Here is a 13097-nt window from a genome sequence, read left to right on the forward strand (position 1 = left end):
TAATAAGATAAAGTTTAATAAGTCCAAGTGCTAAGTCCTGCATTTTGACCAGAATAACCCCCTGCAACACTACATGCTGGGGACTGTGTGGCTGGAGAGTGCCCAGGTGGAAAGTGACTTGGGGGTACTGGTTGACACCTGGCTGAACATGAGCCAGCAGTGTGCCCTGGTGGCCAGGAAGGTCAACGGCATCCTGGCCTGTATCAGGAATAGTGTGGCCAGAAGGACCAGGGAGGTCATTCTTCCCCTGTACTTGACACTGGTGAGGCTGCATTCTTAGTACTGTGTCCAGTTCTGGCCCCCTCAGTTTAGGAAGGACATTGAGACGCTGGAGCGCGTCCAGAGGAGGGCAACAAGGCTGGTGAGGGGCTTGGAACACAAGCCCTATGAAGAATGGCTGAGGGAACTCAGGTTGTTTAGCCTGGAGAAAAGGAGACTCAGAGGTGACCTTATCACTTTCTACAACTTCCTGAAAGGAGGTTGTAGTCAGGTGGGGGGTCGGTCTCTTTCACCAGACAGCAACCGACAGAACGAGAGGACACAGTCTCAAGTTGCGCCAAGGGAAATTTAGGTTGGATGTTAGGAAAAAGTTCTTCACAGAAAGAGTAATAAAATACTGGAATGGTCTGCCTGGGGAGGTGGTGGAGTCACCATCCCTGGGTGTGTTTAAAAAATGACTGGATGTGGCAGTCAGTGCCATGGTTTAGTTGAGTTAGGGCATTGGTTGGACTTGATGATCTTGAAGGTCTCTTCCAACCTAGTGATTCTGTGAGCCATCTCCCAACTATGCATTTCTCAGATGAACACTTGCATTATAGCATAGAAAATGTAGTCTACCTGTATGGAGGCTAGCTTTGGAGCAAGCTGCAGGCCCCATGGCCTGCCAGGCCTGCCTGAGAAGCTAGCCTGGGAATTTCATGGGAGGATTCCAAACAATCCTCAAAGACAGAAAACAGCCTGCAGGTGCTGTTTGTCTGTTCCCGTGTTTTCCTTGCAGGAGAGGGTCAGGGGGGTGGTGAACCCCACTGACCAATGATGGTAATGTAGTACTTTACTAACCAATAAGAGTTTCCTTTCTGTACTTTCCACGAACTAGTCTATATAACATGGCTGTAGCAATAAACTAGGGATTCTCTCCTGTTCTGACTCCCTTGAGAGTCCGTGTCGTTCTTTCCTGCCGTTCCCAAATAGAACGACATACCTGGGTAAACTAGTCTACGTGAATGAAGCAACTAGGCACTCAAATCATGGCTTCTGCATCATATACTGTCAAGTGCTGTTCAGTGTTAAATTCAAGCAAGATGAGTAAGTGTTTTCAACTGCAAGTTGCTATGCAGGAGTCTTATATTCTCAGCCTGCTACTGTGAGTAATCAGCTTTTCTTTTCAGGATGGTGATTTGATTTAAGGAGTCAGCATGATACCATATATAGCTGTTTTTTAATGAATCCTGAAAAATAAAAAGAATACTTGTCACTTCATGCTCTGCAGCAACTACAAACATTATGCACAGCACCACTTGCAAAAACATTAACCGGAACAGATAGCAAACACCAGCCTTTTTACAGATATTTTTAACACCAGGGCAAACACAACGCGTTAGTAGCGTTCAGTTTACTCACCGCGGGTCATGTCACAGAGCCCTTCATCTTGGGCTACCAGAGCGGTTCCAAACCGGAACTGTAAAGCGAGTCGGCTGTGTGGAGCTCCCACTGGGCTACAACCAGCCCACACAAAAACACGTCCACAGCGCGCGCGCGACCAGCGAGCCAGCACACGTCGGGCACCCCACGGGACGGGAGCCCACCCCGCGGCCCAACGGCCGTAGATACCATAGTGTCTCCAATAAAAGGGAAATTTAGGTCGCGCCTTACTGAGCTGCCTCAAGGACTTGTTGCAGGAACGCGTGGGTTCAGCCACGCCAGATCTTGCCCCAGAAGAGCAGCACCCCGACAGCAATACCCCAGCTTCACCCATTTCAGTCCGCCTCTGAGGCAGGAGCCCAGGCTAGACCACTCGACCCCACACAGAGCCGCCTATAAGCACCTTCTACCTACCCTCCGAGGCGCCTCTGCTGCCTCCCAGCAGCCCTCAACTGCCGCGGAGCTCCGGCGAAAGGCGGGCATCGCTCTCTTCACCCAGGAAAGGCGCATGAGGCAGGCCAGTCCCCACGTTTTTGTGGACGAGTGGCTGCCTCAACCGTTACTATACTTTCCGGCTGCAGGGAAGAGTTCTAACCCATCCCCGCCGGTTTTCCTAGCGGAGGTGACCGGGTTGAGACCGCGACAGCCCCACCCCCGCATTCCATTCCTTACATGGTGTCAGAGAGGGGAACCACCAACCACGCTCCCCTTTCCCACCAGTCATGTAAGGTGCTCTCAGACTTGCACGCGTGACGTCGGGAAAAAAAGAAGGCGACCGACACATCAGCACAGCGTCTCTGCGCCAGGAGCGCGCGCACCATCCCCCACCCACGCAGGGATCAATCTTTCCTTGGGCCGTTCTATTTACGTTTATGGCGTCGATTTGCATGACTCCACCCCCCACCGTGGGCGAGCAGCCGGTACCGCCCCTTGCGGCCATGTAAAAGAAGAGGGGGCGTGACCCAGGGGTGGCTCGCGGCCTTCCTGGTGCCGTTTATAGGGTATACTCACTTCCGCTATCCGCTTAGAAGCGGTGCGATCATGGCGGAGCGTGGTCAACTCCCTTTCCCCGCTAAGCGCCTCTGCTGCAGACCTAGCTATGGCTCGGTCAGAAGGCCAGGCGAAGGGGCGGGCGGCACTGGCCTCAGCAGTGGGGCGCTCTGCGCCGGACCCTCCTCCGCAGCTGCTACTGTAGCTGCTGCTGCTGCCGCTCTGGGGTTACTACCGCTCGGCAAGACCCAGAGTCCCGAGTCCCTGCTGGACATCGCGGCTCGCAAGGTGGCGGAGAAGTGGCCTTTCCAGCAGGTGGAAGAGAGGTTCGAACGGATCCCAGAGCCGGTGCAACGCAGGATTGTCTATTGGTCTTTTCCCCGCAGCGAGAGGGAAATCTGCATGTACTCCTCCTTCAACACTGGCGCCGAGGATCTCACCACCGCCCCCGGGGGGGCCGCCGCCGGTACCGCGCCCGGTGGGGGCGCGGACACCGCCGCCGTCGATGAGAACCACCTGCCCTTTCGCCGGGGCATCGTTCTACTAGATGGCGGCTATGTCGATAATGTCCTGCAAGTCGGTGAGTTATCGGCCGGAACCGCGTTGCGGAGCCGGGCTACGGCCACCCGGATAGGGCGCTGCTGGTCTCCGCAGTCGTGGGTCTCCCCCTGACGCGATACCTGCCTGTTATCCGGGCAGCCGCCTCTTGATGCAGGGCCCGGCGGCTGGAGCCACCCCACCTCCTTGGTGCGTGCGACTCCCCCCTCCCCCCCGTGGTACGGCCTTCACTCTCAGGCTGTAATTCGGGCCGGGCAACTTCCTCTACCAGTCTCCTCCTCAGATCCAGAATGTGAAATAACTCTGACAGGAGGGTTGGGCACGCTGCCCTTTGCCTGTCCCTTTAACTTTCCCGACGCGTTGTGCCCTCTCCATGCAATCCAGAGTGTGTAATCCCGTTTGGCTCCGCTTCCTTCCAGCTCCCCGCATTTGGTAATCCGGGTCATCACCGTACCCTGAGCCACAATAGCAAGGAGATGCCTCCGCTTCCCCCCCTTCATAACTGCTGGTTGAAATAAACCAGCAGAAGCGAGACGACGGGGGAAGAGGGCGGGAGGCGCCTCGATCCAAAATAAAGAATTAAAAGAGGGTGCGGGCCCCCAGGAGTCGGTGTGCGGTGCGGGGAAAGCTGCAAACAAAGGCATTTCTAGGGCGGCGGCGAGCCAGAGGGTGGAGGCGCGATTTGCTCAGGCCCCACCACTGGGAGGGAGGGGGGGAAGGGGATGTGACGGCGGGGAGCTGCTGCAGCTTGAGCGCGGAGGGGCTCACGGATTTAGGATGAGCCCTTGCGTGACAACGCAGAGATGAGGAGAAAATCGCTGCTCTTTCTTCTTCTGGAGCAATACTTCCCTCCCCCTTACCGCTGCTGCTCCCGCACGAAGCGACCGCCGCCTTCCAGTTTTTCCCCCTCTGCAATCTAGTGCCCCCATGTTAATTCCTTCCTACCTCTGTTTAAAGGGCACAGGAGGTTGGTACTCTCCGCCCCGACGGGGGGCGGTTTTGCCTTGCCGTGTGTGTGAGAGCTACTACCCCACCCGCAAGCAGGCCCTGTTGGGGTGATGGTGGCTCTGTGGGGAAGGGGTTTATGGCTTCCCCAGGAAACGCCGAAGGTGCTGATCTTGCACTTTGTGCGGCCCGGGCGCATTACTGTACGTATCGCTATGCGCATTGCTGTGCGGCGGTTCCTCGCGCTGGAGGCGGCGACTGGACACTTTGTTCTCATTTTAACGTTTATGTTCTCATCGGTTTTCTGCCCCACACCAAAAGGGGAAACCGGACAAAAGACTTTATCGCTTCTCACTGCCGGCTCGAAAATTGGGGCAGGGAGGGACGGCGGCTCTGCGCGGCCGGTCCTTCTGTCCCGCCCTATGCTGGGCCGAATGGTCTTCTGGCGGTGCACTGACTGCGGCAGCTGCTCACCCTTTATTCGCGGCGCCGTGTGGGGCTGAGCCGTGCCGGATTATAGCGGCATCTCTGGTCTCGGTGCTGCGGCTCAGGCTTGGAGGGTGCTGGGCTCTCCGTCGGCCTTGTCCACAGCGGATTTCACTTTGTGGGCAGCCTGCAAACTTGCCTCTACTTTCTGAAGGGAAACTCTTGCTGTTCCTGGATTAAGCTCCCTTTCCTTCTGCCTAAGTGGACTTCAGCTTTAGATATGAGTGAGTTTTTTGTAGTGTTTGTTTATTTGTTTTTTGTTGTTGTTTTTTTAAACTTTTTTTGTTTTTACTCTTAAGGATTTTATTTATTTAAACTTTTTTATAAGTTTAATGTTTTGGCTTTCTCTTCTTTTTTTCCAATGGTCCGAGGTGCATTGGTGGTTCCCCAGGACTGGCAAAACCAGAAGCAGGACCTTTTTAGTTTGATTGGCAGTGCTGAGACTTTTTTTTTTTCCTTTTGCTTGCACTTGATACTCTTGGCAAGCAATGAGGAATGGCAGAAGTGAACATAGGGAGGTGTTTCTTAGTTAATTACATTGAAACTAGGAATTCACTGTGAAAATAAAGCTAAGGGGTTATAAAAATGGATGCAATCTTTTCTAGGACACCCGTTGTGGGCTTGGCTTTGCTTGCTTTCAAGCAGTGGAATAGGCGTCAATGAGTAGGTGTGAATGAAAAAAAAAGTGGGTTTTTTATAGCTTCAAAAGGAAGTAATGTTGGGACGGGTCAATACGGAGAAAGAAAATATGCATAAATACAACTGAAGTATTGACTGCTGCTTCTTTACTCCTTAACTGCATTCTAATATGCTATACCTACTACTGAAAATATTTTGGTTGGGTTTGGGTTTGAAAATTTTCTGTTTGCTTGTTTACCTTATATGGGCTTATTTTGGAAGGCTGCACAAAAATAGTGGAACCTGGTGATATGAAACATGTCAGTTGTATTGTTAAGGACATTGCCCAAATGCTTCAAACAGACATGGGACATTGTTCCTGCTGTATTTAGCATTGGTGCAGCTTGCCCTCTGGTACTGAAGGTCCTTCAATTGCCCCCAGAGGGCAATAAAGCTGGTGAAAAGGCTGGAAGGAATGTCCTATAAGGAGCAGCTGAGAGATCTGGGTTTGTCTAGTTTGGAGAAAAGGAGGTTGAGGGGTAACCTCATGGCTCTCTACAGCTTCCTGAGGAGGGGAAGTGGAGAAGGAGGTATTGACCTCTTCTCCCTGGGATCCAGTGGCAGTATGCATGGGAATAGTTCACAGCTGTGCCAGGGGAAGTTCAGACTGGACCTGAGGAAGCATTTCTTTACTGTGAGGATGGTCGAACACTGGGACAGGATTCCTACAGTGGTGGTTGATGCCCCAAGCTTGTCACTGTTTAAAAGGCATTTGGACAATGCCCTTAATAACATGCCTTAATTTTTGGTCAGCACTAGAATTTTTTAATTAATTTTAAGGAGAAAATGAATTGTAAATCTCTTCCTATCATAGTTTTTTAAACAAGGAGTCTTCTATAAAAGTTTAAATTGGGTTGACCTAACAAAATCTGTCATAATTTGTTTTAGGTCAGTTTTCATGCTTCTCACACTTAATTTTTCCCTTAAATTAAAGGCTTTCCTCACTCCCAAGAAATCAGATTCAAAGTTTGCTTTAAGTTTAGGAAAGGTATTCCATTGTGGAATGACACTGGCCAAATGCTAGGCATCCACAAAAGTCACTCGCTCACCCTCCCCTGCCACAGCTGGACAGAGGAGAGAAAAAATTTAACAAAGGCTTCATGAGTTAAGGACTGGGAGAAAACACTCCAAGGGCAAAATATGCTCAGCTTAGAAGTACAAAGTGAGTTTATTACTAACAAAATCAGAGGAGGACAATGAGAAGTAAAATAAGCCTTTAAAAACACCTTTCCCTAAACTCTCCCTCCTTCCCACCAACAGCTCAGGGAAGACAGGACGTGGGGCATTTGGTCAGTTCATCACCCAAGGTCTTCTTTTGCTGCTCAGGGAAAGGAGTCATTCCCCTGTGAGACTGTGGGGTCCCTTCCCACAGGAGACAGTTCTCCATGAACTTTTCCAACATGGTTACAATCTCACAAGCAGCAGTCCTGCCAAAACTGCTGTCATGTGGGTCACTTTTCCATGGGGTGCAGTCCTCCAAGGACAGGCTGCTCCTGCCTGAAAACAGGGGCCCTCTCTCCCCACAGGGTCTCCCACTGGATCACAGCCTTCTCCAGGCATCCACCTGCTCCGGCGTGAGCACCTCCCCCACGGGCTGCAGGTGGATCTCTGCATCACTCATGGACCCCCATGGGCTGCAGGGGGACAGCCTGCTTCACCATGGTCATCACCACGGCCTGCAGAGAAATCTTGGCTCTGGCACCTAGAGCACCTCCTCTCCCTCCTTCTCCACTGACCTTGGTGTTTCCATGTTGTTTCCCTCACATGTTCTCACTTCCTCCTCTTCTCTAGCTGGAATCAAAGCTGTGCCCTACTTTGTTTTGATTTTCTTCTTAAATATGTTATCACTGAGACATTACCAACCTCTCTAATTGGCCCAGCTTTGGCCAGCAGCATGTCCATCTTCAGAGCCATCAGGAATTGGCTCTGCTGGGTGTGGTAAGAAGCTTCCAGCAGCTTCTTACAGAAGCCAGCTCTGTGGCTGTCCCATTACCAAAAAACAGGCCGTACAAAACTAGCACATCTGTATATGATCTAATATTTTGGTATGTAGCAATTCTTGAATTTGGGACAGTTGCCATGCCAACAACTGATGCTTGTGTGCTCTCTGCGCTCTAACTTTAGGAGGTTGTCATGGGTGAAGATGAAGTTTACTGGAGAAGCTCTGCTGTTGAACCTCAAGGTGCAGAGAGGACCTCCTTGCTTTCTAAACTCCTTAGAGAGGAGTCAGGGTGTGGCTAAATCCAGTTTTAGCCCTAGACTTTGTCAGTGGTTTAAGTAACTTTTTCCCTCAGGATTAAAGATGGTAAATCAGATATATAAAATGAATTATTTATTATGGCAAATGATCTTAAACAGAATTATATACTACACAGTATAAAAGCTAAAACTACTAGGAGTGTATAGTATAGTGCACAATATCAAAGCAATTATATTAAAGGAAGAAAAAAGAAACAATTATTAAGTAGAGATTGATTTAACTCACCCATACCAACACTTGTGGGCAGGTCTCTTTCTCTTTACCTCAGAGTATCCTTGGGAGATGTCCCCTTCCCAAGGGAGGCAATTTCATAGACTCACTCCAAGGAGGAATATGTTAGAACCCGACCATAGGAAAGTGGACTGGACTTTGCTAGTGTGAAGTGATATGACTGCCAGTCGTATGTCACCAGGTCACCTTAGCAGCTTATCTGCCAAATCTTTACCTCACTATCAGGATGTTGATTTGGCTGCTGAGCCAGACTGGTTTTAACATAATTCAACACCAAAACCACCATGTGACACCCTCTAGTTGACCACATTCTAAGAGCATCCAGGGCAGTACCCTGTTACATTCTACCCCTTGACTTCAGTCAATCATCTTTACCTCATTAAGTAGTAGTACAGGTACCTCTTGACTACAAGGTATAAAAGTATCCACTGCATATATGTACATTATTTTCAAATATGTTCAGATAGGTCAGTCTCCTCAGTTTTACTATTTTAATTAATTCACATAGTTTGAAAGCGTGTTAGCTGAGTTATACAATACATATTAACATAAAGTTATTATAGAAATCAATTAGAATTTAGCTAATAATAATATTGCAACAGTAGGGTAAAACATTAAATTCAGAATGTCCATTGCGGTTGGGGACAATCCAAACAAGTCATCCTACCAATGATGTTACCAGTTTGTGTAGATCAGAATATTCCCTACCTCCTGAGTCTTGAAAATTGTAAGAAAGATGTGATGCAAACCAGCATCCAGGGGGAAGAGTTCATGAAACCAGTCTTTAGGTTACAATGTCTTTGGGTAAGAAACAAGAAAAGCTGGAAGCCATGGTACAACAGCAGAGCTATAATGTAGTCATCATCACGGAAACGTGGTAGACGATTCACATAGCTGGAGCGCTGCACTGGATGATTACAAGCTCTTCAGAAGAGACAGGAAAGGGAGAAGAGGTGGAGGGGTGGCCCTTTATATTAGGGAGGGTTATGACACCATAGGTATTGAAACTAGTGACAACCAAGTTGAATGACTATGGGTGAGAATTAAGGGGAAGGCCAACAAGGCTGACATTCTACTGGGAGTCTGTTATCGTCCACCCAAGCAGGAAGAAGAGGTGGACAACTTATTCTACAAGCAGCGAGAGGATGTTTCAGGATCATGAGCTCTTGTTCCTGTAGGTGACTTCAACCTGCCAGACATCTGCTGAGAACTTAATACTGCAGAAAAGAGGCAGTCCAGGAAATTTTTATAGTGCATGGAGGACAACTTTTTGTCACAGCTGGTGAGTGAGCCCACCAGGGGAGGGACTACGCTAGACCTATTGTTTACAAATAGAGACAGGCTGGTGGGAGATGTGGTGGTGGGAGGCCGCTTGGGGCACATTGATCATGAAATTATAGAATTCTCAATACTTAGTGAAATCAGGAGGAAGAAAAATAAGATGTTTACATTGGACTTAAGGAGGGCAGACTTTGGCCTATTCAAGAGGTTTATTCAGAGAGTTCCTTGGGAAGCAGCCCTTAAAAATAAAGGAGTCCAGGAAAGGTGGGTGTGCTTCAAAACAGAGATCTTGAGGGCACAGGAACAGACTGCCCCTGTATGCCAAAAGACAAGTCGACAAGGCAAACGTCCAGCCTGGATGGGCAAGGAGGGTCTGGAGGAACTTAGAAACAAAAAAAAGGATGTATCATCTTCGGAAGGAGGGTCAGGTCTCTCAGGAAGTTGTTGCAGTCAGCAACCTCAGGATCTCGTCCAGGGAAGCAGCAGGGTTCTGGGGACCAGCATGAAACACCAACGAGACGGGCTCCCGTTCATGAAACCATTTATTCAGCATGAGAACAAACTCAGGTCCAGAACAGAGAGCCCCGAACAGAGGCACAGCAGGGGTTTTTGAGGGACAGAACCGAGGGTTTACACCTTTGAGGGTGGAGTTCAGGGTCAGGGACCAGTAGAAACACAGCAAGGGAGAACCCCCCAGGGACTCAAACCCAATCAGAACTCCTGGGCCGCCCTTCACAAGGGGTTTGGGGTGGGACAATGTAACTCTTTGTCTCCCTGAGGCCGCTGCAACAGAAGTATTTAAGGGGGCTGCTAGATCATGTAGGAAAAAAATTAGAGGCCAAAGCTCAGTTTGAACTTAAGATGGTGACTTCTGTAAAGGACAATAAAAAATGTTTTTACAAATATATTAACAGCAAGAGGAAGGGTAAGACCAACCTTTGTTCTTTATTGAATAAAGGAGGGAAGTTAGTAACTGCAGATGAGGAGAAGGCAGAAGTACTTAATGCTTTCTTTTCCTCAGTCTTTAGTGGGAAAGCAACTTGCCTTCAGGACAACTGTCCTCCTGGGTTGGTAGATGGTGGCAGGGAGCAGAATGGTCTCCCCGTTATCCAAGAGGAGGCAGTCAGAGAACTGCTGAGCCGCTTAGATGTTCATAAATTTATGAGACCAGATGGGATCTACTCTAGGGTGATGAGGGAGCTGGCAGATGAGCTTGCAAAGCCACTCTCCATCATTTACCAGCAGTCCTGGCTCACTGGTGAGGTTCCAGATTGACTGGAAGATGGCCAACGTGACTCCCATTCATAAAAAGGGTGGGAAGGAGGATCCTGGTAATTATAGGCCAGTCAGCTTGACCTCAGTACCTGGTAAGGTAATGGAGCAGTATATACTGAGGGTCATCATGCAGCACGTACAGGATGGCCAGGGTATCAGACCCAGCCAGCATGGCTTTAGGAGAGGTAGGTCATGTTTGACCAACCTGATCTCCTTTTATGATCAGGTGACCCATCTGATGGATGCTGGAAAGGCTGTGGATGTTGTCTATTTGGACTTCAGCAAGGCCTTTGACACTGTCTCCCACAGCACACTCCTGAAAAAACTGGCAGCCCTCGGCTTGGACAGGAGCACTCTTTGCTGGGTTCAGAACTGTCTGGATGACTGGGCCCAGAGAATGGTGGTGAATGGTGCTGCATCCAGGTGGTGGCCAGCCATTTTTGGTGTTCCTCAGGGGTCTGTGCTGGGGCCTGTTCTGTTTAATATTTTTATTGATGACATGGATGAGGGTACTGAGTCTTTCATTAGTAAATTTGTGGACGACACTAAGCTGTGAGCGTGCATTGATCTGTTGGAAGGTAGGAGGGCTCTGCAGAGAGATTTGGAACGCTTGGATAGATGGGTAGAGTCTAATAAGATAAAGTTTAATAAGTCCAAGTGCTAAGTCCTGCATTTTGACCAGAATAACCCCCTGCAACACTACATGCTGGGGACTGTGTGGCTGGAGAGTGCCCAGGTGGAAAGTGACTTGGGGGTACTGGTTGACACCTGGCTGAACATGAGCCAGCAGTGTGCCCTGGTGGCCAGGAAGGTCAACGGCATCCTGGCCTGTATCAGGAATAGTGTGGCCAGAAGGACCAGGGAGGTCATTCTTCCCCTGTACTTGACACTGGTGAGGCTGCATTCTTAGTACTGTGTCCAGTTCTGGCCCCCTCAGTTTAGGAAGGACATTGAGACGCTGGAGTGCGTCCAGAGGAGGGCAACAAGGCTGGTGAGGGGCTTGGAACACAAGCCCTATGAAGAATGGCTGAGGGAGCTCAGGTTGTTTAGGGTGCCATGGTTTTGTTGAGGTGTGTAGTGGTTTTAAAGCACTAGCTAAAAAAAAAAAATCACTCGAAAACTTACTCATTTCTTGCTGTGAGATATGGATTAGGAGAAGGGCAAAACAGGCTTAAAATTTAAAAGGAATAAAGAAAGCTTCTTAACAAAACTGCAAGAATAAGAAACCAGAATAAAACTTCCAGAAACCCTTCTTCCCTACCACCCAACCATTCCCTTGTGTGTTTGACAACATAGAGACAAAACCTGGTGCTTAAAGTAGTCCCTACTATATTGTAGCTTTTTTATCAGTCTTTGTAGAGAAAAAAAGTTCTCTTTTGTCATTCTATGGAGAGTTCTTCACAAGAAAACTGTTTTATCATGGCTTTCTATTCTTCTGTTGCCAGCTGCCTGGAAAACTGCCATCAGTTGTCTCCTCCCATTTCACACCACTCTGAGGTGTGTTCATGGGCCATGAACTCAAGGGGTGTCATTTTAAGGATGACTTATTCAAAGGCAAATGTTCTCTTCATCTGTCTCTGTGATCATCTCTCGGAACAGAAGTTTTCTCTTTTTTCTCTTGTGGGCCATGAGTCTTCAGCAAATCTCGCTTCTCTTTTTCTGTTTCAGCATCTCAGGATTACAACTACTTCACCATTTGCTCAGCTTCATCAATGGATACCTTTGCTCAGATCCATACCCATACTTTGAAATACTTCATTCCCCCCAAAATACTCTTTCATGAATTAAAGGAGTTTTTTTTCAGAACATTATTGTCCATCTCCATAGCTTTAACAGAAGAATATTTCAGCTTATTAAGGCACCTTCTTTTTCTCTTGCCATCTGAAGTTTAATTCTTTCTTTCACTAACTGATAGATTATGTTTTCTCTTTACATGTTGATCACTTTCGTGTTCTTCTCTCTGGAAAAAGGATTAAATATGCAGGTCTCATCTGGGTAGTGAAAGGGTTAAAATCTTGCCCAGGTCTTGTGGATGGTCACGTGATCTCCACCGGGGTGTGGCTGGAGCTGTCTGCGATGGAGTATTTTCTTTTGGTGGCTGCTCTGGGGGAGTGTGGCCAGTGTTTCAGCATGCCGTGGGCCAATGACTTTCCCTCCCTTTACTTGGCAGTTTCTGGTGAAACTCAGCAGCGGCAGAAACTGCAGCCGAGTCAGGGACCGGCCTGGCCTGGCAGCACTGCTGTACAGGGCTCAGTGAGCCTTCTGAGGGGGCTCAGCCCCTCTGGGAAGGGGCTTCTGTCACTTCACAGTCTCCATTCCCCCGCAGGAGCCGCAGAACTCCGACTAGCCCCCGCTCCCCCCATGTCCTTGTCCGGCCGGAGGGGAGGGACCTGAACTGGAGCTCTGTTACCTTTACAGCCGGAAACCAAAGAGAAACAGAAATTCCCGGGCTTAGGTTTTAAGGGGTGGTTTTCACAGGTTGATCTCACTTTTCAATGGTCAAAACTACTGCCAATCCTCAGAAATGGCCAGTTATTGGCCAGGGGAAAAAACTCCTACCAGCCTCCAGCAGCCTTAACTTTTGTAGGTGTTTCTTACTTTTTTTCTTAAATGCCACTTTATCACAAGGTGTTAAGGCATGAGTTGGACTTGATGATCTCCTCCAGCCTAGTGATTCTGTATTGAGAAACCGCCAGCTATTAATGAGAATTCAGAGAAGTAAACGTGAATGCTGTTTATTTCTATCTTTAGC

General features: G+C 48.8%; 1 protein-coding gene across 2 annotated transcripts in view; it reads left to right on the forward strand.

Moving 5' to 3' along the window:
- The first annotated feature begins 2680 nt into the window (after positions 1–2680).
- Positions 2681–13097, forward strand: part of LOC131591630 (zinc finger SWIM domain-containing protein 6-like) — a 352285-nt gene continuing 341868 nt past the window's right edge. Inside the window, exon 1 of one of the 2 annotated variants that reach the window (XM_058862521.1) lies at positions 2681–3211. In XM_058862521.1, coding sequence (XP_058718504.1) covers positions 2683–3211 — 529 coding nt within the window. In that variant the 5' untranslated portion in view covers positions 2681–2682. The remainder of the gene's footprint in view (positions 3212–13097) is intronic. The other variant, XM_058862523.1, reaches the window with a different exon arrangement.

The sequence above is a fragment of the Poecile atricapillus genome, chromosome W, assembly GCF_030490865.1.
Source record: "Poecile atricapillus isolate bPoeAtr1 chromosome W, bPoeAtr1.hap1, whole genome shotgun sequence".
Classification (NCBI taxonomy): Eukaryota; Metazoa; Chordata; class Aves; order Passeriformes; family Paridae; genus Poecile; species Poecile atricapillus.